Below are 26,746 nucleotides of genomic sequence, written 5' to 3'. Positions count from 1 at the left end.
CTGGTACAATTAGCGTTTAGTCTCTAACTAAACCTCAACTTATTCTACTTCGACTTACTTTACTTACAGTGTATCCGACCCATGATTATTCACCTAGATCAGACAGTAACACTAGGTTATTGCCGACTAGTTGGCATCCCTTAGCACCACAAATCATCGCCACGCTCTTTATCGAGGAACGAGGTGCCACAATAATTATATAAAGTCATTTACAATTACAATTAGATTCATGATAAAATATTTTATTATCATTGTCCAAACCAATAATATATTAAAGAAATTAATATTTTCATAAAATAAAATTACATATTAATAAAAAATAAAAACTCAATAGTTTGAGTTATCGAATCCCCTCGTTCATAGTGGTCCCTTTCTTTTCTAGAGATTTTCTTCATTATTTGGAGTACATATTTGTCTTATATCATTTTTGTGAGTCAACTTTCCTTTTATCTCTAGTAATGGGCTTTCAATAAACTGGACCATAATTCATTTCATATCCAACAGTCCTGCAAACTACAAATTGTTTTACAAAATTGCATCTATATTATTTGAAACATTTTTCTTTATCCAAAATTTTGTCATCTCAAATCACATTTTTTAGGTATCATATTTTAATAGTTACTATTTAAGTAGTTGGTATATAAAACTATTTAAAATATATCGCATTAATAAATATGATTGATGATTACAAGATTTAGATTGAAAATAGCATTATTCTATTTTTTATATTGAAATTATAGAGAGGTTTAATACAGTAATTTGTTTTTTGTAATGTTAGAAAATGGGTAATAATACACATGTACACCCCTTTTTATACAACTATATTTTAAAGCGTTTTGCTATTCATAAGCTTCATATATCACACTCCATGATTTTTTTAATTTTTGTTTTATTTTTCTTATAACAATTGAATTCATTTACTCATCATCCATATACCACAAATTTGAAAAGAGAAAAAAATTAAAAAAAAATAACAAAAAGGATGGTGTGTGGTGTGTGAGGCTTACGAATATAATTTTTCTATTTTAAGTTGAGGATATTTCAATATATGATGTTACTTTTATAAATTATTTTATAAAAATGATTCATTTAAAATAAAACTGTTAAATGATTGTGAAAATGATTGTGTATGATTTGTGGCCAATAACGGTAAAAGACTACGGAACCAAAATTTCAAAATTGTTTATATTCGATCAAGGAATAGAAGGCTGTGAGATTTGAAGAGAATGAATCCTCAAGTTCATGACCACATATGTGGCCTACGATTATGGGATCACACGAAGCTGGTGGAGCGATGCATGATCTTAGAACAGAGCATGACGATAGGCCCACGCTGGTGATTGTCGAGATGACAGACCCCTTTGCTATATGTGTCACATGCCAAGGCATTATTCATGAGAAAGTCCAGAAACAGTTTTGCTATGTACAATCAGCGGTGGGGAATTGCCGAGTAATTAGCTGATGTGGCTTTAGCCGATATATTAAAAAAAATATGGATTTTGATTGCCCACAACCCCAGTCCATAGTAACAAATATGAACAAAGCAATTCCATTAAAGTAAGAGAAGTAGTGAAAGAGGAAGTCTGCCAACTGTGACCATCCTACCTTTCAAATCAAATGTTCAACTCCCCACTCTATCATCTCCATTAATGACCTATCTTTCTCCATTAAAGTAAGAGAAGTAGTGAAAGAGGAAGAATTGGTTTGTCGGGGGAGGATGAGAAAGGGGTGGAAGGCGGGGAAGTGAAAGGTGGGCATGGAGATCCGGACGTCATTGTCAATTTGTCACTTGAGAGCATCTTTGAGCCGCTGCAAAAGTTCTAAACAAAGGGTACAGTATCAGAAAGAAGAGGGCTAGGCCTAGATTGGAGGAAGAAAGTGGCAAAGGCATGGAAGATGACGAGGAAGCGTTGCTGCAAAAGTAACGAACAAAGGCATGCCCAAATCAAGATGGGGGAAGTGGATTTTGAGAAAGCAGAAAGATGGGAGAAAGGGGATTTCATGGGAATGAACAAAACGCAATATTAGAGAAAGGGGAAGGGGATTTCGGGAGAAGTATGAAATGCCACTGTTTCATTAATGCCACGTGGGCGGCGATTACACCACGGCAAAGGAAAATTCAAACGTGGTCACTTGTACCTTATGGAATAGAAATTTATCATTAAATCAGAAACTTAATGTCTCTACTCCAACAGGAAGGTTTGCCCTTTTGTTGATATGTTGTTGATTATTGCTTGATAAAAAAGGATAGGATAAACCCTCAAAACAAATCTATTTGTTTACCATGAGTTAATGTCATTCTTGAAATAGATTGGTTATCCCCAACATTGCCTAGATAGATCGATCTTTAAAAACATACCTTAATCGGTCTTGCTACTTTTACAAAATCCCTTAAGAGTTGGCAGTTCATGGTTAAAATTTTCTCCAAAGTCATGGTAACAAAAAGGGGGCTATAAAGCATGATTGCGGGCTCAATCATTTATTTAAGAGTTCTTCTATTCATCCTTGGGAAGTGTGGTGATGTAGGGATGATAGGTAGAATTTTTTATTTTATTTAATAAACAAAGTTCTCATTTCTGACTGAGAAGGAAAGACCCTTTACAAAGGAGATTCCTCGTTTGCAGGATTCCTTCCCAACACCAGGAGGCGTTGTTACGGATCCATCCTTGCATGAGAGTAAGTGCAGGCTTTTCAAAGCCTCTCTCCAAAGAGTAATGCTACAACAGTCGTAGAATGCGCAAACGCCATGCAGTCACTTTGAAAAAGAGTGAGATCTACTATTAAAAAATTAATTTCTTTTCATTTAGGTCCCATATTTATTCACTTTTTTCAAAACGACTACACGACGCTTATACACTCACGACTGCAAGTATCATTTCTTCTCTCCAAATGAAGAAATCTGGTCCTGAGAACTCCTGGTGTATTGACTTTGGAATTGTTTAGTTCGCTTCCCTTCCACTAAAAGGATTCTGGCACAATTTGAAAAGGGGAGCCTCTACAGGTTGTCTGCCATGCATCTTATATTACCTAGTGACTGAAGCTGATACTATCAATAAATAGAAAATAAAATAACAAAATATCAGGATAAATATAACTGTACAACAATCAATTTACAGTTTTTCTCTGTACATTGACAAATTAAACATACGCAAGGGGGGTGGGGCGGAGGGTGAACTAATAATTCTAGAAAACACCCCTATAAATTTCCCTCTTCTTTCATTTTCTTCCAAAAACAACTACCCCTAACAATTTCGCCCCTTCTACTTAAAACTAGGCAAGATTCCTTTATTTTTCGTCACCAAAGTGAGAAGATTTCACTCATCTAGAAATGTATTTACTAATGTAAACAAGTACTAACCAACAATCTACTCCCCTTTCAAAGCATCAGTTCTCATGGCCGATAAATCCTCATAACTCTTTTGACCTGGAACCGACAAAAAGGACAACTGGAAACAGCAGAAGAACATCTGCGACAAAGTATGTGGCCACAAGGAACAATTGTCATATCGACTTCGGCACTCAAACAGACACGACAAAGCCATGCTGCCTTTGCTGTCTCAGCTTCTTTTGCGGCAACATCAGCCTTTTCCTGCAATTTTGTTCCAAAACACATACCAGTAGAATTTAGCTATCATAAGATTTGATCCATCACATTGTTGTACCTATAAAAACCCACAAGTTGCTACTCCCTGATATCTTAATTGCACATCATTTTGTAAAAGATACCTGACCCTCCCTCCATCCATCGAATCATGTAATTCGATATTGGAGATTATGCCCCCTTACCAAAGTAGAGTTGAACTAGCGAATGAGAAATGATACAATTCAAAACTTCGAGTTACAAACCTGCTCAAGCAAAAGTGCTGCCTGGGACTCCTGTAGCTGTTCTTGCAAGGTTACGGCTCTCCCTAGTAGGGACTGCTGCTCCATATCCATATTGATCCCAGCTGAAGAAAGAATCTCATGAACCGCTTGCACCAATTCTGCAGCCGAGACTCTGCCATATTGAAGCTCTTTACCAGGCTGCAGCTGTCCACAAAGAAAGCCTTCAGTTTAAGGCGTGACAGCACAATGCATAGGACACTGCCGGACAATCACACAATACTGGAAAGTGCACTAGCTGTGAATGCAATAACATGAGAATGTCATGTTAAGCATTTGGCAGTTAGGAAAGTCCTATCTGAACTCCATATTCCACAATTTTTTGTTTTCAAGTACTGGAAATTCACTTGAAGGAAATGAAGAAAGAGTTCCAGTCCATGTCCCATAAAGTCTCAATGTTTTCTACAGCAATGAGTGGTTAAGAAAATATTGAAGATATACAAGAATGGTAATGAGATATTGGAAATTGACTACAGTTAACATATAGAACAAATTTAAAAATAGGTCAATAGGTAGGCCGAAAACCCAAAAAACAAACAAAAACTATCTGCAAGGTAGACACCTAAATGGAAGTCAACTTTTCCCCATTACACCACATGACTGGTAGAAATCAATGCATCCGTCCTGAACTAGAATTAAAAGAAAACAAAGACAGTGGAAGATGACAACATGGCAGAATTATCAGGACAAGTATCTTTCTTTCAAATTGCAGTACAATTTTTTCCCCAAAAGATGGAAGGAAAACAAAGCAATAAACGAACCATTAATATGTAGTAGTAACAACACAGAGGACCAAACCTGAGAAGATCTTGTTTTGTCCCCACCAGAACTTTCAGGCACCTCAACATGTATGCTGCCATCAACTGCGGGGTGAATATTATCCACAAAAGTTGCCATGGAAGCTCCATTGCCACTTGATATGCTCCTGAACGAGAAAACTTGTGAAGAAATAAGTGGCTGAGTCCGTCCTGGAGCAATTTCCACTTTGAATCTATAGAGTGCTTGGCCGGCAAATGGTCTAACATCCTCTGGTACCCTACCATATTTCAGCTTTTCTCCATTCTGAGACCGCCAAGCAACTATTTCTCCCGCATAAAAGGGCCTTAACGGGTGAAATTGTACTTGTAGAGCATCTTGAGGCAATATTTCTGCGCCTAGCACACTAGTGCTTCCATCTGTGGGTTCTCTTTTGTCAGTACAAAGCTTAAAAATGTCAATAATTGCAGTCTCGCAGCCTTCAGGACAGGAAAATAAAGATCCTATTGGTAATGGTGTTGGGGAGCCTAAAACCTGGCTCACGGCAATTGCAATAACATCAGAAACAGAAATATAGGATGGTGGTTCAGCAACTAGAAAACAGGCATTTGACTTGCTAACAAAGTAAAGAGTTCGGTGTTGGGATCCATCCTCCCATTCTGGAATAAGGGAATTCTTAGCTGCGCGTGTAATGTCTACAGAGTTTGGAAGCAGCAAAAGACGAGTATGGAGGCACTTAACAAACTGCAACTTCTCTGCAACAGATTCTAGAACAAATTGTACATTTTCTAAAGCTAGATTACGAACTGCAGGAATGTGACTCGGCATACTATTTAGAATGGTATGTACAGCACCCTGAAGTGATCTGCTTGAAAGCTTCTCCTTGATGGCTCCAAGTGGAACTGATCCAATGCATTCCATGGGCTGTAAACGCTCTCCAGGATCTAGTTCCTGAAAACAGATGCAGATTTTTCCCAGTCATCAGAAAAGCATACATTCGCCATATCCAAGTAAAACTAAAAACAAAAAAGACAAAAATAAAAATACAAGAAAAGGACTTTCAGAATGTCAAGCTACCTCTATGACTGCATCAGATAGCTTTTTGATACCGAGGACTACACATATTCTCTCTGGAAGATGAGGGTGAACGAATCTTAATCTTGAGGTCTCAATGCATTTGATATATCGGGAGCCAAAAGCATCAATATACACACAGGATTTCGCATGAACAAGTCTGCAACCATCATCTGGGATTATTGCTTCTGATTTCAAAATGGACCTATCAGACTCGACAGTCTCATCACAGACAAAATACAAAATTTCCATCACGGCACGGAGTTCATTTGGATTTAAACGTTGATATCCACAAGCTTTCTGGAGATTTAGAAGTATATGCTTTGCAGAAACAACTGATAGAACTTCCTGAAGTCCCAAGTCCTTGAGAATCTTCACAAAAGGGAGATATAAAGAAGGAAGTTCAAATGCAAATGGAGACAAGTTAATTGTCAGACGCACAAAAAGAGAGCTTGCAGTCACCAAACGTGTTCCATTTGCAGCAGGCAGAAATGCCACTTTCTGCAACTCCTTTACATCTGTGTGAAAAACAAATATACAAGAAACTCAGAATTTGTGATGATTTGTTGTTGAAAAAAAAAAAAACTGATTAGAACTTGAGCTATTTTGTGACCTGACTTTCTAAATCTGAGATTCTAATGCAAGCCGACCTATTTTTCTGATCAATGCTATACTCTCCATAGCTAAGCAAAACAAAGAATCTTGGACCAATTGGCATAAATATATGCATGAGAACGAGTTAAGAAAACTATCCTGGATGAGAAAATGAGCGCACTTCACATTGGAAACAAGATACATCAGCATTATCCCTAACCCCATCATAAAATTCTTGATTAGTAGTCAGTTGTCAATCTGATGACACATTAGAATAAACTTGGTTTGTTATGAGATCTATTTTGTGGTGATCATGTTATTATTCATGAAAGTAATTCTGCTCATACTTCTCAACAAAATAGTGTTGCTGAGCGTGAGCATCATCATTTATTGAATATTGCAAGCACATTGACATTCAATACGTAGGTAAATAAACATTTTTGGGGTGACATTGTTCTCACCAATGTTGTCCTAGTTTCTCTTTTATATCCTAATCACGCACCTTTTCCTCTTACTCCATGCCCATTTGGGTGTGTCGCCTTTGTTCATATCCTTGATTCTCATCTAGATAAGTTATCGCCCTAGACTTGTGTTTCCTTGGGTACTCTCATATTAAAAAAGGCTATCGATGTTACAGTCTTGAGTCTAGTAGATACTCTGTGAGTGTTAATGTTACCTTCTTTGAGTCCAACTCCTCCTCACCTGGTCAAATTCGGTCGAAGTGTGTGATCTGACCCCATCTCTAGTAGTGAGGGGAGTCGTTATCTTCCCCTAATCTTCTGCTACCTTTATCTTCCTCTCTTCTCCCTCCTCAATGTCTCTTCTTAATCCTACATTGCAAGTTTATCAACGATCTCAAGATTGATGCTTTGTTTCTTAAATCCCCGACATTGCATCTTCTTTGTTTGAGGTCCTTGTTCCATTCTTCTCTCCCTTAAATACCAATGATTTACCTATTGCTTTACAATGAGGTATGCGTACTTGTACTCCTATTGCTTGTTTTGTTTCCTACCATCCTATTTCCTCTTGCATTCCTGTAACACCCCATATGATAAGGATAATGGTAGGTGGTGTATGGGATCCCTGCATTGCTTGGGAAGGAGAAGTTCTTGCTTTTTATAAGGTTCTAATGGGGCTCCAATTGTATCATTGGCTAGTTCTTTTGGAGTATAGGCTATGTGGTTTAGGCCTTCCATTGCGGTGTTACAATTCCTTTGTATGTGCCCTATCGTCTATCTCCATTCTTTCATCTTATAAGTGGACTTTGGCTTCATATGGACGGAATTATATTATGATGAGAAAATGAGTACACAATCAGATTGGGAACTGCTACTCTTCCCCCAAGGGGCAAACGATTGACTGTGACAATCAGGCCACTCTGTTTATTGCTAACAATCCTGTTTTCCTTGAGTGTACCAAACACATCAAGGTTTACCATTATTTTATTCAGGATTAATTTGATGCACAAACAGATTGTCACTCTGTATGTTTGCTCCAAAGATCAACTGGGTGATATTCTCACCAAACCATTACCTTGTGCCTCCTTTCAGCAATTGTCCAAAAAGTTGGGTATGCTTGATTTAAATGCCCTAGGTTGAGGGGGTAGTGATAAAAGTTATATTTTATATTAGCTTGTTACTCTTACAGCTCAAGGATATTATTGTAATTATGTTACACAGGAGGAAGCCTCTTAGATCTCATTTGAAAGACTTATACACGTTCTTAAGCAATTACCAAATATAAATATATGGTGAAAGGACTTATACATATACAGTCCAAAACCTAGTCGTTCTCACCATCTTAAGAATAAACCAACTATAAATATGGTGAAAGGACTTGTATATGGTCAGTCCAAAAACCTTACCTTTTCACATTCTCTTTTTTTCCTCTCCTTTTTCCCACTATTTTCAAATTTACAATTCAACTTTTATAACACAGCCACACTAAACAAATTTAATTAACAAGTAATCCAGCATAAAATCAATGGCCAAAAAACAGACTATTGATATTTAAGCAATTAATTAAACAAGAAGAAAACCATTCCCTGACTAGACAATAGGGCACGGCCAAATTATGATTGTCAGGGCCTCACCTCTTTTACATCCAACAGTGAGATAATTTGTAGATCCAAATCATCCGCATAAATTTACATACCATGATGGACATAGCCTAAAGTTTGCCTAAATCAGAATGATATATCACTTTGCATGTATTTGAATGGTGAAGTGTATTGCATAGCAAGTTGGAGACAGTAAAAGAAAGATTTAGGGTCAGTTTGGCAACACAACTGTTCTCAAGTATTTTAAGATATTCTCAGATATTTTTTTCCCAAACATCAATCAAACACAAACACTTCTCAATTTCAAATCTTCAACTTTTTCATCTAATCATTACCTAAGCATTACAACTTTTCCAAACTCCCAAACAAAAAAATTATATTCAAACAATTTTTTAACTTTATAATATTTTTATTCAACTTTCTCTCCTTTCCTAAAACCCAATAAAACATCTTAACTCAAATCATTTAACTAATATTCACAAATCTACTTAGATGTTCTCAGTATCCAAATGGGCCTAGTTTATCTTATTTTACCTTATCATCTCTCGTATAAGAGGAAAAGTGCCTAAATTGTTAAAAGACCTATTACTATATGTGAAAATGGATGAAGCCTCACCAATCTTGAAGGGATACCACCCCTTCAAATCTCTTCAGTAAAAAAGAAAAAAAGAAGAAGAAGAAGATATCTACCTGAAGAAGAAAGGGAACCCCAAACCTTATCCAGATATTTCAAAACCTCACAACAGGCTTCATCAATATTCATCACTCCAGATGTAGTTGGCCAGTGAGTAAGAGTGTCTTCACCGCCATTTCTTCCGATAATCTGAAGCATACATGTATTAGCTAGACAATTCGGATCTATTGTAATCTCAGAGCAATATAGAAGGAAGTTGAGCACCAGACCTGCAAATGTTTTAGAACAGTAGAAAAACCCGGGGGGCTTTTCAGGTGGAGTGCTCCCCATGAGTACTCTGGAGGAACAACAGCTTGTTTCGAGAGAATGGGCACAGAACTCCAGGCCAGAGGCCAATCTTTTGACAGAATAGCTTCACTATATGAAGTGAGCACTCTCTTGCCACCTTTTTTGCCTCCAAAATTTGGTAAGCCCAGTTCAGCAGGTATGAATGCAGTCTTGCCAAGGAGATTACAGAAGTTGTTTCCGTAAAGCACAGCGAAGTTTGTGAAAATAGCTTCAACAACAGATCCAGCTAATGACCATATTTCCATAGAAACTTCATTCTGAGAAATGGTTATGTCCAAGTCAAACTCATCCAAATTGCCTGATTTCATGCATTCACGTCCAAGAAATTCTACTCTTTTAGCACATTCAAGTATTATATCTGCTTCAGTTGCAGTTCGAAGGCCGATTTTCCTCAAAATATGAAGCCACCCATCAGCACTGAACCTTTCTCCTGGAAACTTTTTTCTCTCACCAGAGAAAACAGATGTTAGTAAAGCATCAGTGGGATCAAACAGATCCTTGGATCTAAACAGATCTGTGGAAAACTCATCAGCATTCCTCACAAATTTAGTGTCCTTCAAAGTGTCAACCAAAGAAGAATCAACCTGAAGATCTTGCCAGTTCGTGTAAAGATAAATTAAGATATCCTCCTGTTCAGACTGAGATTTCTCCTCAAACCCAGGCAATCCAAAAGTGATCAAAATCTGTCGATCATGCAACTCAGAGATTCCAAGTGCTCTAAGTAATGAACACTCAATTGAATTTGAATAAGAAAGGCAACGCTCATCATATGGTTTAAGGAATGAATCTGAAGAGATCATACATTGATCTTCACTATGCAAGTGTGTGTATGATCCCACCACCGTTTTATATATAGGAAGGGAACGTAAGACTTCACGTTCTTCAATTCTGTAATTAGAGCCATTAGAAAATAAATCAATGGCAAAAAAGGTAAAAAGTTCATCTCGATCTGAAGTCGAAAGAGACACAACTTCAGGAAAGTAGCCAGCATGTTTAGCTGCAACAAGCTTAGAAGCAATAACTTGCCCTAAAGACTGAAAAGGAATAGGAAGACAATTGCATGGAGCAGCACAGTCCATGAAAGTTACATCATAAATGGGTATGTTACAGTTGTTCAAAAGTGACAACAAACAAGGGTATTTGGTCCTTACTACTTCAAAAGCCAAAGCATAGGATTGAACTAATCCAGGCTCAGAAGTCAGATTCATTGGTATGACAGCTGGACTTATTCCTGTAGCACCCATTTCCGAGATACCATCTTCAGTGGCCGGATCAGTTACTGGGGGTGGAATGAAGACCAAATGACGCTCCCTTACACGGCATAAGACTGGCCTACCAAGAAAGGCGGGAATTAGGGGCCAATCAGAAAATAGAGAGAGGTCTTCTGGTGGCCAACTGGAACTTTCCCAAAAGAGTCTTATCCATTCAGGGGAAGGGCCACCTTCACCACCGGAACTTGATGTTTTCTCCCAAGAAAACCAAGGAGCCATATTTGAAGCCATTACATGACTCACCCAATTGGCATGGAAAAGTTGCCTCATATGACTAGCCAGCAAGTGAACAGAGAAATTTTGTAGCTTTAACAATGTCTGAAGAGAAGGAATTGAAAAAATATCAGCCAAGATTGATCTATCTAATATCTTGAAATGGACAAACTTTGCGGCCAAGGGACTCATTAGTGCCTGCTGCTCCTTGTTTCCATACCACAATTCAGTAACCCCCAGCTTTGAGAGATGATTCGTTGCAGTTGGACATGGTAAGCCTTTGATCTCAGCAGCTATTGATAAAAGCTTCTGGTCCAAATTTCCACTGCTCCAACTACTGCTACTACCGATTATATTCCTTTGAATTAACGGCCCTCCAGTCCTACCAATATCTTCAACAACTCCCCGACCAAAATCAAATATAGCCTTCCCCAAACTTGTCATCATTTCAAGAGCATCTCCAGAGCTGGCTGCACTCTCAGCAGACAACCCTGGAAAGCTAGGCACATAAGGGACTGAAACAGAAGTAGAACTACTGCCCACAAAATTAGATGCTCTATAAGTTGAAATTGCATTAATGGGGTTAAGTGATGCATCATCTTCATTAGAACTAGACGATCCTGGGAGCTGAATATCAGACATGCAATACTCAAGGACATCAACATAAGTGTCAACAGATCGAAGAACAATAGATGTTGAAGAAACCCTGAGAAGATCTCGAACCATTTTAGGTTTAATTTCACGAACTGTAGCCCCCGTGGCTTGGATCTCAGTCACTAACTCCCATGGTACTGAAAATACCGGATAATGCTCTTTCACAAAGCTGCAAACTGTAGCTGGAAGCAAATTACCACCTACCCCATTCCCTGGTTGTGAGAGAAACATCCCCTCTTCAGCCTTAACTAAATTTCCTGAGTACAGCTGCCACACAGGAAGGTGTATAACATGAGCATAGAAAGGCTTTATTACCTGCTCTACTAGGCATCCCCAATCTGCTTTAAGCACTTCCGTTGGAACTGAAACTTTTTCATAGCTAGTTTCACCAATCAAAGTGTGCTTGCTAGACCTTGGCCAAAAGGAATAAATCCGATCTCCATAGGCCTTCAAAGACAGACTAACTGCATGACCAGCATTTGACTCAACTGAAGAACTCACAGGATCTCTCCTCAACTTTTGGATTTCCAGAATCATTTCAATGTAGGAATCACGAACACATGACATCAGTTCTCTGTTCCAAGTTTCAATTAAGTGATTTCCAGCATCGGGCTGCACTCCTAACAAAGCTTCTTGGTCTTGGTTTTTGAAAAGGAAACGACCTCCATTGTGACACACAAGGAAACATCCAAAAACAGTAACAGGGAAATCTGCCACACCAGACAAAGGAAGAGGGGACATCATTGAGCTTGTTAAATAAGTATCAGCTGGATGGCCATCTCGGGAAATATGTGCTGCAACGCCAGCAACAGGTGTCAAGTTGTATGCCAGATACCGCCTGCAATGATGAAATGATGCCATCCAACATGTGAATTCAGAGAAATCAGCAGAAGTTTTCTTGGGAAACATGGAAGGGAAGGATATATCATCACACTTGGTTACTTTTGGCTCAGTTAGAAGCTGGATCAAAGTTCAGACGGTAGAAATTTAAGAAAAGGGAAGGGGACACAAAACTGAGAGCCAGCACCATAATTTATTTAAATCTACGAACAATTTCCATAAATTATTGTTTATGATAATTTAGACCAGAAGCATACATTGTAGACATAAAGCAAAAATGTAAATCTTGGTTTCTAAGTAACTAGTTACTAAACTACTAAAAATCTCCCGAGTCAAGAAATATATCCTTCATGAAAATTTAATGACTAATAGACCGGTTATAACATCCAGAAGTAAGTTAGAAGATCATCACCACACAGAGATATGACAATATAAACACTTCCTTTATTCCCATAAAGTACATTTCCAAATCAAAGAATAAGAACATTTCCAGTCAAACAATTTACTCCAAAAAGCTTTTTTGTGAAAACTTTGGCATAAAGGTAATATCATGTCTCAAGATCGACGAGGAACATACCGCTCAGGAATAGAATGAAAAATACCAGATATTAATCAGTCATCTAATTATGCTCAGTCAAAATTTTGTTACTGAAAAAACTGTGCAAAGGGAACCAAAAATAAAAAAGCATTCATGCTTTAAGCTAGGGCACCTGCAATTCACAGTAATGAGCTAATGTTTATTGCTATAAATACGAACTTGAGAATTTTGCATTATAAACAATACAAATGCTCCCGATGAGCAAACGTCTGCCAGCAAAGAGTTAGTTAATTTCAGGGAAATCCTCTAATATATAAACGTTTTTTTTTTGGCCGAGTCCTCTAATATAGAAACACTAACATATTCTATTATATCATAAAAAAGAAATTAGTTTTAATTGTAGTTTATCGTCCCAAATCTATGGCGACATTTTCAATGTCCCCCCTAAACTACAAGTTCTAAAAATCAACATTGTAACTCGAGATTAAATAGCAATTTCCACCTCACCAACAAAAAATAATGACAAAATTAACAAATTAGTGGGCTGTTTGGGTTGCAGGTGCACTAATATGTTGAAACTAACACATTAGTTTCTATCAATTTATAATTTTCACATTAGAGTGTTTGTGAAAATGACCCTCTAGTTAGGGGAGGATAGCTATAATTAACCTAAAAACAAACATACTTTCATCTTTCAACTTTACAAGGGTAGTGGCATGTTAAAAGGAAATCTCCTATACACACTTATCTCTCCAACATACCTATCAAGTGCCATATTTCTTGTTTGCCCAGAACCGAGGCTAAGCACAACAAGCCATCGATCAACAAATCTAGTCTCTCCTTGTAAAATTATCACATCAATCACTTGCAATTTTATTGCTGCACTCGAGCTACCAAAAAGCCTTGATATTTGGAACTTCCTCCACTTCTTTTCTGAGAAAGGATTTCTCAGATGAGCAGATGATGAATCAACACAAACCGAATAGTCCAGGCATGGCTGTGGATTTCCCTCCACCCATGTTGATAATGATACCTGTTTAAATATTAAATTTATGAGACAACATTACAAGAAAATAATAAAGAAATTGTTGATAGAGATTATTAAATGATCATGACTAATTCAGCTTTCCAGATATAATGCGCACACTCCAAGAAAACATGATAAATTAGAAAAACTAATTCGGCTCCTTTGACATTTTTTTTTATAATTTTTTTTTTTTTTTTTGATAGGTAATCAAGAATTTTTATTCATAAGAAGAGAAGGCATAGCCCAAGTACACATGAAGTATACGTAAGAAGTACCTAACTAGGGTTTACAACCAAATATAGAAAATCATGGACATTTAGTCCATTAAAATCAATGACCCCCCCCCCCCTCCCCGCTCCGGCCTATAAGAACAAGGTTTTAAGAAAGAGAACTTTAAGCTCATCCATTGTCCTCTCGCGGTCCTCGTTGCTTCTATCATTTCTCTCCCGCCAAGTGTACCAACACAGACATATATGAGCCGTTTTCTAGATTGCTAACACTTGTGGATTACCTTGGAGGCATCCCCAGCTGGCTAGAAATTCCACCAGCCTTTGAGGCATGACCCATGAGAATCCAATTCCGGCAAAAAAATCATCCCACATGGTCTTGGCCACCTCACAATGTAAAAACAGGTGATCTACTGATTCCCCATTCTTCTTACACATGCAACACCAGTCCAACACCATTACACGATGTTTCCTCAGATGAGGTGTCCCATCATCAGTCAATTGTGTAACCATCTTTCTGATATATTTGGGAGAATGGAGGACTAAGTGATTCATCCGCCTTTCTATTACATTTGCATATTCTAAGAAACATATTACAAGTGCTCCGGCTTATAGGATCTTAGAAGTAGCATTTTCAATAAAATAAAAAGGTAATTTGATATCCCACTTAAACTCAAGATGTTGGCAATTGCAGCCTTATCTAATTCTCAGTTAAAAATTCCTCATTTTTATTTCTTGAAAAAAAATATATGGGAGATATTCCAAACATTTTATGTTGTACCAACAGCTACAAACATGCAATACCTTCATTATAAGTGGAACTGTTCATACCTGTACAACTGACTTCAAGAAAAGAAGTGTTCTAGATGCATGCTCCAAAAATCTGTCAGTTATCTGTTTTATTCTCTTTAATCCAATCTCCAGTCCATCTTTCAAGCATTCAGAAGACAGAGGCATGCGGATAATGGTAGCGTCTGATGATGACCATGACATATTTTGACCAATCATCATGGGGATAAATTGATCACAAAACCGCTGGGTCAAATTAGTGCCTGAAATCCCCCAGCACAAAAAAATCATTTCAAATCTTCAATTCTATTAATGCAGGACACTGACTATAAAGATCTAAAACATTAGAAAATCAACCATCCAAGAAAATTTGGGAAAAAATTGAAAGTTTTCACTCCTAGACTATCAGATCATATGTAATATCCCCTTCAATCCAAAACTGAGTGACGAGGACCCAACACAGAGCATGAAACTACTGCCAAATCGTGTCAAATTATACTTTCAACCTTTTAGTGTCCTACAAAATAGGAAAAATAGAGTATTTTTTGAGACACTTAGAAGGAAAGATTATAATTTTGCATGATCTGGTGGTGGGTGCCACAGTCATTCAAGTCATGCATCCGCAATCCATTATGTCATAATTTACCTGAGGTTTACCAAAGTTGGGATAGAAAGGAGCAATTTATCCAAAATTTAATGGAAAGAGAAGCATACTCCAGAATATTTATCTAATGGGACAAAATAAGATGCAGAAAGACAAGGCACCGCAAGTGGAAACTGCATCGGTGAAAAAGTAAGTGAAAAAAAAAATCATAACTGTTACGATTGTTGGGAACAACATAAGGGCATAGTATTTTCTACTTTGAAACAAATCATAAGACCCATCCCATGAAAAGCCCTCAACCCAAACTAGCAACAAAAACATCTTAAATAATGATTCTTCTATACTGGTAACTAAATCAAGCTTAAAGGGTTTGATGATGGCCCAAACCTCCTGAAGTTTTATCCCTTAGAAGTGCTTTTGGGTGAGATGACACTGTTAGTTTTTGACTCCTTCCGTTTCATTTCATACATTAGATTTCAGATTACTATGGGTCAATTCGTTTGCTTTTAAGTGGAATCGAAGGCTTTCAAGTTCTCAACGGAAGCATGGAGATCCTCAGTCAAACTTGTGAAGAAGAGCAGAGGGGTATCAAGGTCTGTAGTTCTGAGTTGTAGTGGTATAGGGGTGGCTGGTGGCTATGGTGGAAGCAGTGTTCCAGGCAGAGAGAGCTGGAATTCATAAAACACATGCGCGAAGGAACAAAGCTTTGTTGGCTCAACGCTGCTCCAATGTCCACAGTAGATATTTAACTCCTACTGAATATGGTGGAGGAGGTCAGCGGGGTGTTCTAGTCATTTCAGAAGGGTATGAACGTCTGGGTTGGGAGAAATTTGTTGTCGAGTTAAGCAGAGTATCTGCTCTGTTTTTCTGAAGTAATGATGATGGGTCATGGGCAAGAATCAGAATAACCCATTTGGTCATGAGAACCACCAAATGGGGCCAAAGCAAAGGCATTCATGGTGGTGAGGAGATCATTGCCGCAACCCTGAAAATGGGTCATCCTTCGATGACTCAATTTGACACTAGGGGCAGAAAAGGGGAACAAGGAAGGTGGTCTGACTCCTCTGCAGATCATGCAAGGACATATTCCAAGGCAGAAGGGGTCTGACTCCTCTAAAAACTCAAGAAGCATTTCTTGCACAAGATAGGCCCAAAACCACCCCTAACCATCTTCGGGTTCCCATCCTGAACCATACCACCTCTGTTTCTCACACTCGAAACAAAGGAAGGAGGACTGAGCTCCTTAAGAGTAACACCAAAGTTCCTCCATCCCTCTCCCTTCCTTCCTTCCGGCACCAATAGTATACCTCTCCTCTTTTCATGCCCAAATTCTGAAATGCAGATAAAATAGCAGTTGTTGTTACAACCTCTCCTCACCATTAAAACATTATTTCCCTTTCTACGAGTTCCCAGGAACTCTACAGGGCCCAAAGTAGCTGCACACTCCCTAACCATTGAACCCAACCATCCCAGGGCTTCATGGTCCAAAGAAATGTATTTCACCCCCCGGCGGCTGCTCTCAGTGATTCTCCACCACTTATCATTCTCCTTTCTGAACTCAAAAACTTTCTGATCAATAACCACCTCTCTGCACAACCCCATCGTAACCGACCAACACAATAACTCAACATGGACTAATACCCTAATCACCACAATACGTTGATGCCATTAACACAACACTACCAACAGCAAGCAGAAAAAAAACGCAAAGGAAGAAGAAATGTACGGAGAGAAAAAAAGCCTAGAAGAAAAACCCCGGTTCCTACTACTGAGAAGGGCTTACTTCCATCAGATTTTTTGCTAAAAGATACAAATTGAAACATATTGACATCTTTTTTTGATAGTTGAAAAAGCCAATGATAGTTGAATATAAACTGCTTCAAAACCCTTTGAAAATTCAGTTTAGAATGATCAAATTAATAAACAATCAGGATTTCAGCTTTCTATATTGTTTAATTGAAGCAACTTTAAAGACAGCTCAAGGACATTAGAGGACCTCAAGGCTTTTTTCTTCAATACACTTTACTATTGGATGGTTGCTCATTTATTTTTCTATAGCTTTAGACTCCAGGCTTTTCTTTTCTTTTCTACTTGGGATCTGAGGTAGACTCCCAGTGTACTTGGTCTCTTGCTCTCACCATGTCCACCGACTATTAGTCATTCTTAACAATCTCAAAATTCTTAAGTGGTCCCAAAACATTTCTCAAAAAATCCCTTGATTACCCATTTCAGATTTTCTTCCAGCAATTAACACTCAGAATATTGCTTGTGACTAACACCCTTGGCAAGTGTTTCTGACTAAAATCCTGTCACCAACAAACCAAATTACAGCCTCATGCCTTAAATTTCATCTATTTCTCCAGCTTCAGCTGAACATATTACACAAAATAATGTCACTACAGGGAAATTTATGAGAAATTTCAGTGAAAATGCTACTTCAGAAATCTATAGTTGTGTCTGGTGGCAGGAAATGCTACTTCCTATTCTTTGGAAATCTACAAGCTTTTGTGGTCACAAATCAGCAAGCCTACACACTCAAACGCGCACACAATATAAATGGACACAGACAACTTCGTTAAGTTCTATCTGGCATCAGAAAAGCCGGCTCCTCCAAGATTCTCAAAAGTGCTGTTCCCAATGAAGCTATATATCACGATACACAGTTAAGTAAAACCACAACAATTTCACTAGGAGCAACGTGCAGAATATTGAGAACAAGGAGGCCTTGCCAGGTCAACTATGAAGGAAGCAATATAGTGGGAAAGTAGTGAATCACTGGTACCTTGAATAGCGTTGAGCAACATACCTGTCAGTGAAAACATTTTTGCCGTGGGAGCACAAGTTGAAGGTACAGCTAGCACTAGACCACAAGGATCAAACATGTAGAAGTAGCCACCAGAAACAATTGAAAGGAGGTCACAGACAAAATAACAGCTAAGCAGTCCCAAACCATAATTAAGAGTATTGCCTCGTAGTCTCCATGGAGGGAGAAGCTGGAGGCTACTTACTTCCTCTCTACTCAAGCTGACCCCTTCCAAAATGGCTACTAGGGCAGGCCCTTGAAATTCACCTGTACAAGTAAACAAACAAGATTCAGAATAATGCTCCAATTTATGACAAGGCTAAAAAAAGGCCCCCACCTAACTAATAATACTAGTTTAAAACATATGCAAAAATCTTCTTTGGTTTTCTCCCAAACTTTTTCTCTCCGTACACATGCAAAAAATCACATAGAGAGGGAGTTTCTTCGTTGATACCATGGAGGTCATGGTGTAGGTTTTCTTTGGTGGTGGTTAGTGTTAGCATTTCATTCATATTAGTTTGTCATCTTGGTGATCGCGATGGGGTCTTGCAGAGAAGTAATTATTGATCATAAGTCTTTTGTGTTCAAGAAAGATAGTGTGAAGTGGTGGAGGATAACAGAGTGTAGTCGCCGTGTGGTAAAGTATATCTCTGTCGATCATGATGCTCTTTTGTGGTTGGCTTCTACGGTGAAGGATTGTGTGGGTTCAGTGGGCTCTTCTGAGTTCCTCAAAACTCATAGGAAAGGGAATCAGGTGCTTCTGGTTCAGAGGGGAAAAATCTTCCATGGCAGCTTCCTTTCCATATCGGAGTTTGGCCATGAGAAGAAGCGAGGCTTGGTAGTGGTGTCAGAAGGTTGGAAGGGGGAGGGATGGAGGAACTTCGATGATACCTTAAAAGAACTTTCTTCATCCCCTAGTGTGGGTGAGGAAGTTAGAACCAGAGGTGGCCTGGAATGGCAGAATCAGGCAGGGAACTCGAAGGAGCTTGGCAAAGGAGGTGGTCCTCCATGGCTATTCTCAACAACGTCGATGGCGCACCAGACAACTCCTCGGTCTTACAGTGAGGCTCTCCTAGGGCAGAAGGCGCTACCTTGAGCCACGAATCCTGCAGAGAAGGCAAACTTGATAGGTACCCAATCCTAGTACAAAACTACCGACGGTCGCCGACAACCTTCTTCGTGAGTCAACACAGCCACATCGGCAGGAGGATGAGGATGTTTTCGTAGAACATGATGTTGGGTCCGTGATAGACAGGGAGTGTAGGGTGTTCTCAAAGGAGCCCATCCCGACGGTGGAGGCACCCTCATCAGAGCTTGTTACATGGGTGGGTGACTAGCCTCTTGTGGATGGCGAGGCAGTGGGAGGCTCGGGGAGTTTACAGTATGCAGTGCTGGAAGCGTTAACCACAATATGCAATTTATAGTATGCAGTGGCACTTTCAGATGGCTTTGAAGAGCCGAATATAGGTGGCTTTCTAGTTGGCAGTGTCAAAGAGGCTTTGCAGTCAGTTGGTTTCTCAAATGGCTTACAAATAGTGGCCTGTGAGACAGGGGGTGATAAGAACGAGCAGGGTAGTCCTACCCCACTTTGTGTTATTCCACCTATTCCCACATCGTCGGATTGGGTGGTGAAAAAGGTGGCAGAGTTACAGGGGTTTGTGGGGATTTCTTGCGAAGGTTATGAAGAGCAATTTAAGGCCGGACCTCTTAATTGCTATTGAAGCAGGTAGACCATCGGCAATGAAGTCAGCAGCTAAAAAAGATAGAGAGCAGAAAGGATTGACATGTTCTATTAATTATGATAACAAGGAGAGTAGTAGTGGGAGGGAAAGGTTGGAGGGGGGGGGGGGAGTTGTTTATCTTTTGAAGCCTAGAATCTTATCGTGGAATGTACGGGGGATTAATGATGTAAACAAGCGACTTCGCATTAGATCCCTCATTCGTAGTTGGAAAGCTGATATTGTATGTCTTCAAGAGACTAAGCTGGGCTACTTTGACAGAAATATTATTCGAAGCTTATGGGGATGTTCTTATGTGGGGTGGAGTCATCTAGCTTATTTGGATGCCTCAGGAGGGGCGTTGCTTATGTGGGATACGAGAGTGGTGGAGTTAGTGGAGGACTGTATCGGGAATTATTCAGTGGCTGGGTCTTTCAAGAATATTGAGGATGGGTGGAAGTGGGCTCTTGCGGGTGTGTATGGTCCTAATGCAGATCGAGAAATGAGCTCTTTGTGGGAGGAACTGGCGGGTATGTATTACTTATGGGACTTACCTTGGGTTCTGTGCGGGGACTTTAATGTTGTTTGATTCCCGTGTGCGAGGTAGGGCGCTACTTATTTGACAAGGCCAATGGAAGACTTTTCAGAGTTGATTTTCAATCTAAACTTGATTGATCTTCCTTTGATTTGGGAATGTTTCACGTGGTCGAATGGTAGAGGGGGGTCAAGGTTGGATGGATTCTTAGTTTCTAAATCTTGGGAGACATTATCCGGACCTAAGCCAGAGGAGATTGCCATGGGTATACTCTGACCATTTTCCCATCTTATTAGATTGTGGGGGCATTCATGGTGGCAGGCGTTATTTCAAATTTGAGAATATGTGGCTGCAATCAATTGGTTTTGTGGAAAGGGTGAGGGATTGGTGGGCATCTTATTCTTTTCACGATACCCCTAGTTTTATTGTGGCTGGTAAACTTAAAGCCCTTAAGCTGGACCTAAAGAAGTGGAACATGGAGGTTTTTAGACACGCGGATGAACAAAAAAACCTTCGTTGGGACGAGTTACATTCCTTACAAGAAGCAATGGTAACCGAGGAGGCCACGTTGAGAAAGATTGAGGTGGTGTCTGAGTTAGAGAAGGTTTTGTTGTTGGAAGAAATTTCCTGGAGACAAAAATCAAGGATGACATGGTTGAAGGAGGGCGATAAATGTACCAAGTTTTTCCACAAAATGGAAAATTTTCACAGGCATAATAATGCGATTGAAGTGATCCAATCAGGTAACACGGTGTACCAATCCCCGGCGGATATACAAGACCATGTTGTGAACTATTATGACGATCTCCTCAAAGAGACATCAGTGCGGTGTCCTAAACTGGATGGGTTGTTCTTTGATCAGCTGGATGCCAGTGCGGCTAGTTGGTTGGAGAGATCAATTTGAGGAAGCTGAAGTGCTACAGGTGGCAAGTGGTATGTGCAGAGATAAAGCCTCGGGCCTAGATGGATTTTCTATGGCCTTCTATCAAGAGTGTTGCGACATAGTAAAGAATGACGTGATGCAGGTTTTTCATGAGTTCCATCTGTGTCACAAGTTTGAGAAGTCCCTCAATGCTACATTCATTGCCCTCATCCCGAAGATAGCAGGGGCCATTGAGTTGAAAGATTTCGTCCTATTAGTTTGGTTGGCGGGATTTATAAGATCATTTCAAAGGTATTAGCAAATCGTATGAGCTTGGTGATGGAAAAAATTATCTCCAAATCTCAAAATGCTTTTGTAAGGGGTAGGCAAATCTTGGATTCAGTTTTAATTGCAAACGAGTGTTTGGAAAGCTGGTAGAGGGATGGCACTCAAGGACTCCTTTGCAAGCTGGATATGGAAAAGGCATATGACGACGTAAGCTGGGATTTTTTGCTTTATATGTTGAGAAGATGCGGCTTTAGGGACAGGTGGTGTGAATGGATCAAACATTGTGTTTCGATCGTCTGTACTAGTTAATGGCCAACCTTGTGTTTTTTTCAGAGTTTGAGGGATTTGAGACAAGGGATGCGCTATGTCCTTTCCTCTTTGTTGTGGTCATGGAGGCCCTGAGTCGTATGATGGAGGCCGCTGTTCGAGGGGGGGGGGGTGTTTCTTGCTGGTTTTGCAGTGGATAACCCCAATAATGACACTTTATCCATCTCTCATTTATTATTTGTGGATGATACTCTTATTCTTTGCAATGCAGACAGCGGACAGATTCAAGCTCTAAGGGCTGTTCTATTGTGTTTCGAAGTTGTTTTGGGACTCAAGGTGAACTTGGGTAAGTCGGAATTGGTACCGGTGGGTGAGGTGGCAAATATCAACCTTCTAGCTGAGTTGTTGGGATGCAAAGTGGCTACTCTTCCTTTCAAATACCTCGGACTACCTTTAAGAGCTTCTTTTAAAGCAACAAATATTTGGGATGGAGTCGTAGAGAAGGTAGAGAAAAGGTTATCAGGTTGGAAGCGGCTCTATCTTTCAAAAGGAGGGAGAGTGACCCTCATTCAAAGTACCTTTTCCAATCTTTCCACGTACTTTCTTTTCTTATTTCCTACACCAGTGGGGGTGGCCAATCGGATTGAAAAGATATTTATAGCCTTTTTGTGGGGAGGCATGAGTGAGGATCATAAATTTCATCTTGTGAATTGGCAAAAAGTGTGCAGTCCGAAGGAAGTGGAAGGTTTGGGGGTGTGTAACTTGATCACTTTTAACAAAGCCCTTCTTGGGAAGTGGTTGTGGAGATTCCAGTTGGAGGGGACTTCGTTGTGGAGAATGGTTGTGGATCAGAAGTATGGTTGTGATTGGGGAGGTTGGTGTTCCAAGGAGGGTAGGGGGTCGTATGTTGTGAGTCTTTGGAAATTTATCCGAAAGGGGGGGATGGTGTTTGCAACACATTAACTTTGAGGTTGGTGAGGGTACAAGAGTTAGATTCTGGTTCGATGAATGGTGTGGTGAGAGAGCTCTTTCTTCAGCTTTTCCAGGTGTTTTCAAATTGGCTGGAAATCAGCAGGCCGTTGTCTCGCATGTGCTGTGTCGAGCTAACGCTTCAGTGCATTGGAATATGATCTTTTCAAGAAATGCGCAAGATTGAAAAGTCCAGGAGATAGCAGGTTTTTTCAGCTTGCTTTATTCCAAGAGGGTTGGTGGTAATGGGTGTGATAGAATGGTGTGGAAACCTACGGGGAGTAAAAAATTTTCTGTTAAATCCTTCTTTAAGGTGCTGTCTAATCGTCAGCCCATTGTGTTTCCATGGAAGGGTATTTGGAGAGTTCCTGTGCCTCCCAAAGTTGCTTTTTTTACTTGGACAGCAACCTTGGGTAAGATTTTGACGACTGACAACTTAAGGAAACAGGAGATGATCGTCATGGAGTGGTGTTATATGTGCAAAAACAATGGCAAATCGATTGACCATCTTCTTCTACATTGCAAGGTGGAAGGGGAGCTATGGGATGGCATAGTTCTTTTTTGATAGGTAAACAAGTATTATTATTTCAATAAAGGCAACAAAGTGCCAGTTACAAAGGTCCTTATGCCCTATCTACGTAGGCGCATTAGAAACTAAGAAATCATGAAAATTCATGCCATTGAAGTCTACAGCAATAGCCCAAGTACAAAGAGTCCTAAAAAAGAAAACTTTAAGCTCCGCCATAGATCTCTGTCTCCAAATGTCTGCTCATTGCGTTCCTTCCACAAGCACCACATGATACAATTCAGAATCATTTTTCAAACCGCTTTGATCTGTTGCACACCTCTAATAAGGGTCCAGCTTGCCAACATTTCCACCACAGATTCTGGCATCACCCACGCTAGATCCATTCTATTGAGCACCTCATACCAGAGAGACCTAGCAACCTCACAATGTAAAAGTAGATGATTCACCGACTCAACCCCACTTTTACACATGCAACACCAGTCTATAATGATTATCCTCATCTTTCTCAGATTATCTGTAGTGAGAATCTTACTTAAGGATGCTGTCCATACAAAAAAGGAAGCTTTGGGTGGAGCCTTGTTCTTCCAAAGCCTTCTCCAAGAAAACTGTGTCTCAGGTTCTTGTGTGAGAACCTTATAAAAGGATCTAACTGTGAATACCCCTCTCCCCGCAGGAGTCCACCACAAACCATCTTCCTGCTGGATATTCGGACAATAATCTACAAAACTCTCCACCTCCCAGTCTTGTGCCGCCGGGATGAAATTGATATTCCAGTGTATACTCTCACCCACTCTTCCCATAAGCTCTGCCACTATAGCATCTTTATCACTTGCAATTAGGAAAAGTAGAGGAAACAAATCTTGAAAGGCACTGTTACCATACCAAACATCCTTCCAAAATCTGATCCTAGACCCTGTACCCAGCTGAAACCGAGTATGTTGATGAAATGCCTCCCACTCTCTTCTTATATGTTTCCATAGCCCCACTCCATAGGTGCCTCTAACTTCTCTAGTACACCAACCCTCCCTTAATCCACCATACTTCTTCTCAATCACTACTTTCCATAAGGCTTCCGGTTCTTTAGTATAACGCCACAACCATTTCCCAAGCAACGCCCGATTGAACAATCTCAAGTTTCTGATACCCAAACCGCCACTGGAGATAGGACAGCAGACCTTTTCCCATTTAACTAAATGAAATTTAAATTCCTCTCCTAAACCAACCCACAGAAAATCTCTTTGTAGCTTCTCAATTCTACCAGCCACACTTGTCAATATAGGGAATAAGGATAAGAAATAGGTGGGTAGATTAGAAAGTGTACTCTTGATCAACGTAATCCGGCCCCCTTTTGACAAGTACATTCTCTTCAACCTGCCAATCTCCTTTCTATTTTTTCAATCACCGTATCCTATATCGAGCAAGTCCTCGAATTTATACCCAACGGTAGTCCCAGGTATATCATAGGAAGAGACGCTATCTTACAACCCAATATCCCTGCCAACTCTTGGACATTCTGGACTTCCCCAATCGGTACCACCTCGGATTTATCATAGTTCACTTTTAAGCCAGATACAGCTTCAAAACAAAGAAGTAACGCCTTCACAGCACGCAACTGATCAGGATTGGCCTCACACATAATAAGCGTATTATCTACAAACAATAAATGAGAAATAGTAGTAATACCTCTACTCGAGGATCCAACCTGAAAACCACTTACAAAACCATTAGCTACCAAAGCCGAGATCATCTTGCTTAGTGCCTCCATCACAAGGACAAAAAGTAGGGGAGATAGCGGATCCCCTTGTCTCAAGCCACGATAACTCGCAAAAAAACCTTATGGGCTGTCATTGATCAATACAGAGAATCTTGTCGTGGAAATACACTAGCTGATTCATGACCTCCACCTCTCTCCAAAACCACACATATCCAATAAATATAGAAGAAAATCCCAATTAACATGATCATACGCCTTCTCCATATCTAACTTGCACAGAATCCCTGAACTCCTAGCCTTCAATTTACTGTTTAAACATTCATTAGCAATAAGAACCGCATCAAGAATCTGTCTATCCTTTACAAAAGCATTTTGAGGCTTGGTAACAATCTTCCCCAACACCACACTCAACCAATTAGCTAGTACTTTAGAAATAATCTTGTAGACTCCATTCACTAGACTAATAGGCCGATAATCCGCAATCTCACTTGCCCCCACCTTTTTAGGTATTAAAGCAAGGAGAGTGGTGTTAAGACTTTTCTCAAATTTCCCAACCGAGTACAACTCCTGAAACACCTTCATAAGATCATCTTTTATCACTTCCCAACAATCTTGGAAAAACCCCATAGAGAAACCATCGGGTCCGGGGGCCTTATCTTTTACCATATTTCTTACTACATCATACACCTCGTCCTCCTCAAAAGCCCTCTCCATCCTAGCTACATCCCCCATCTCAATGGTGTCAAAAACCAACCCATCAAGAGTAGGCCTCCATCCCACCTGCTCAGTAAGGAGCTTCTCAAAGACATCAGTAACATGACCTTTGATAACTTCCTCATCCCTACACTTCATCCCCTCAATTTTCAATACCTCTATGTTATTGTTTCTTCTATGTGAGTTTGCAATGCTATGGAAAAACTTCGTACTCCGATCCCCTTTCCTTAACCATAATGCTCTTGACTTTTGACGCCAAGACATTTCTTCTTGTGAAATAATTCTCTCAAGATCTGCGACCAACACAGTTCTTTGTGATTGCTCCTCCTCAGAAAGTGGCCTCCCATCTTGAAGTCTATCCAACTCCTGAATCTCCAACCACTTGATATTCTTGTTCTCCCTTATGTCTCCAAACGACTATTTATTCCACTCCTTCAGGTCTCTTTTTAAGGCCTTCAGCTTGTTCGCAAAAATGAAACTAGGTGTACCATTGAACTGATAAGAAATCCACCATTGTTTAACTCTCTCCACATAACCTTCTGATTTCAGCCACATATTCTCGAACTTAAAGTATCGTCTCCCACTATGAATGCCTCCGCAATCTAGCAAAATAGGCCAATGATCTGAATTTAAACGTACCAAACGCTTTTGACATACCTCAGGAAAATGGCTTTCCCACTCAGGGAAAATTAAAAAGCGATTCAAGCGAGACCAAGTCTGGTTATTTGACCATGTGGCAGGGCCCCTTGCAAGAGGAAGGTCTATCAAATTCAAGTCAAAGATACACTCTGAGAACTCCACACTTGCAGGCCTCACTCTTCTTCTTCTGAAGCTTTC

At 39.8% G+C, this 26,746-nt stretch overlaps 1 protein-coding gene across 2 annotated transcripts in view; it reads right to left on the bottom strand.

The window, feature by feature from the left end:
- Positions 1-3,047: 3,047 nt before the first annotated feature.
- LOC108988506 (sacsin) overlaps positions 3,048-26,746 on the bottom strand; it is a 50,572-nt gene continuing 26,873 nt past the window's right edge. The window contains exons 5-13 of one of the 2 annotated variants that reach the window (XM_018961774.2): positions 18,317-18,580; positions 14,949-15,169; positions 13,625-13,896; positions 9,269-12,323; positions 9,056-9,188; positions 5,716-6,230; positions 4,681-5,589; positions 3,847-4,029; positions 3,048-3,589 (exon numbers count right to left, since the gene is read on the bottom strand). In XM_018961774.2, the coding sequence (XP_018817319.2) occupies positions 3,392-3,589; positions 3,847-4,029; positions 4,681-5,589; positions 5,716-6,230; positions 9,056-9,188; positions 9,269-12,323; positions 13,625-13,896; positions 14,949-15,169; positions 18,317-18,580 (5,750 nt within the window). In that variant the 3' untranslated portion in view covers positions 3,048-3,391. The remainder of the gene's footprint in view (positions 3,590-3,846; positions 4,030-4,680; positions 5,590-5,715; positions 6,231-9,055; positions 9,189-9,268; positions 12,324-13,624; positions 13,897-14,948; positions 15,170-18,316; positions 18,581-26,746) is intronic. The other variant, XM_018961775.2, reaches the window with a different exon arrangement.

Source organism: Juglans regia, chromosome 13 (assembly GCF_001411555.2).
Source record: "Juglans regia cultivar Chandler chromosome 13, Walnut 2.0, whole genome shotgun sequence".
Classification (NCBI taxonomy): domain Eukaryota; kingdom Viridiplantae; phylum Streptophyta; class Magnoliopsida; order Fagales; family Juglandaceae; genus Juglans; species Juglans regia.
This window is presented reverse-complemented; position numbering and strand designations above follow the sequence as displayed.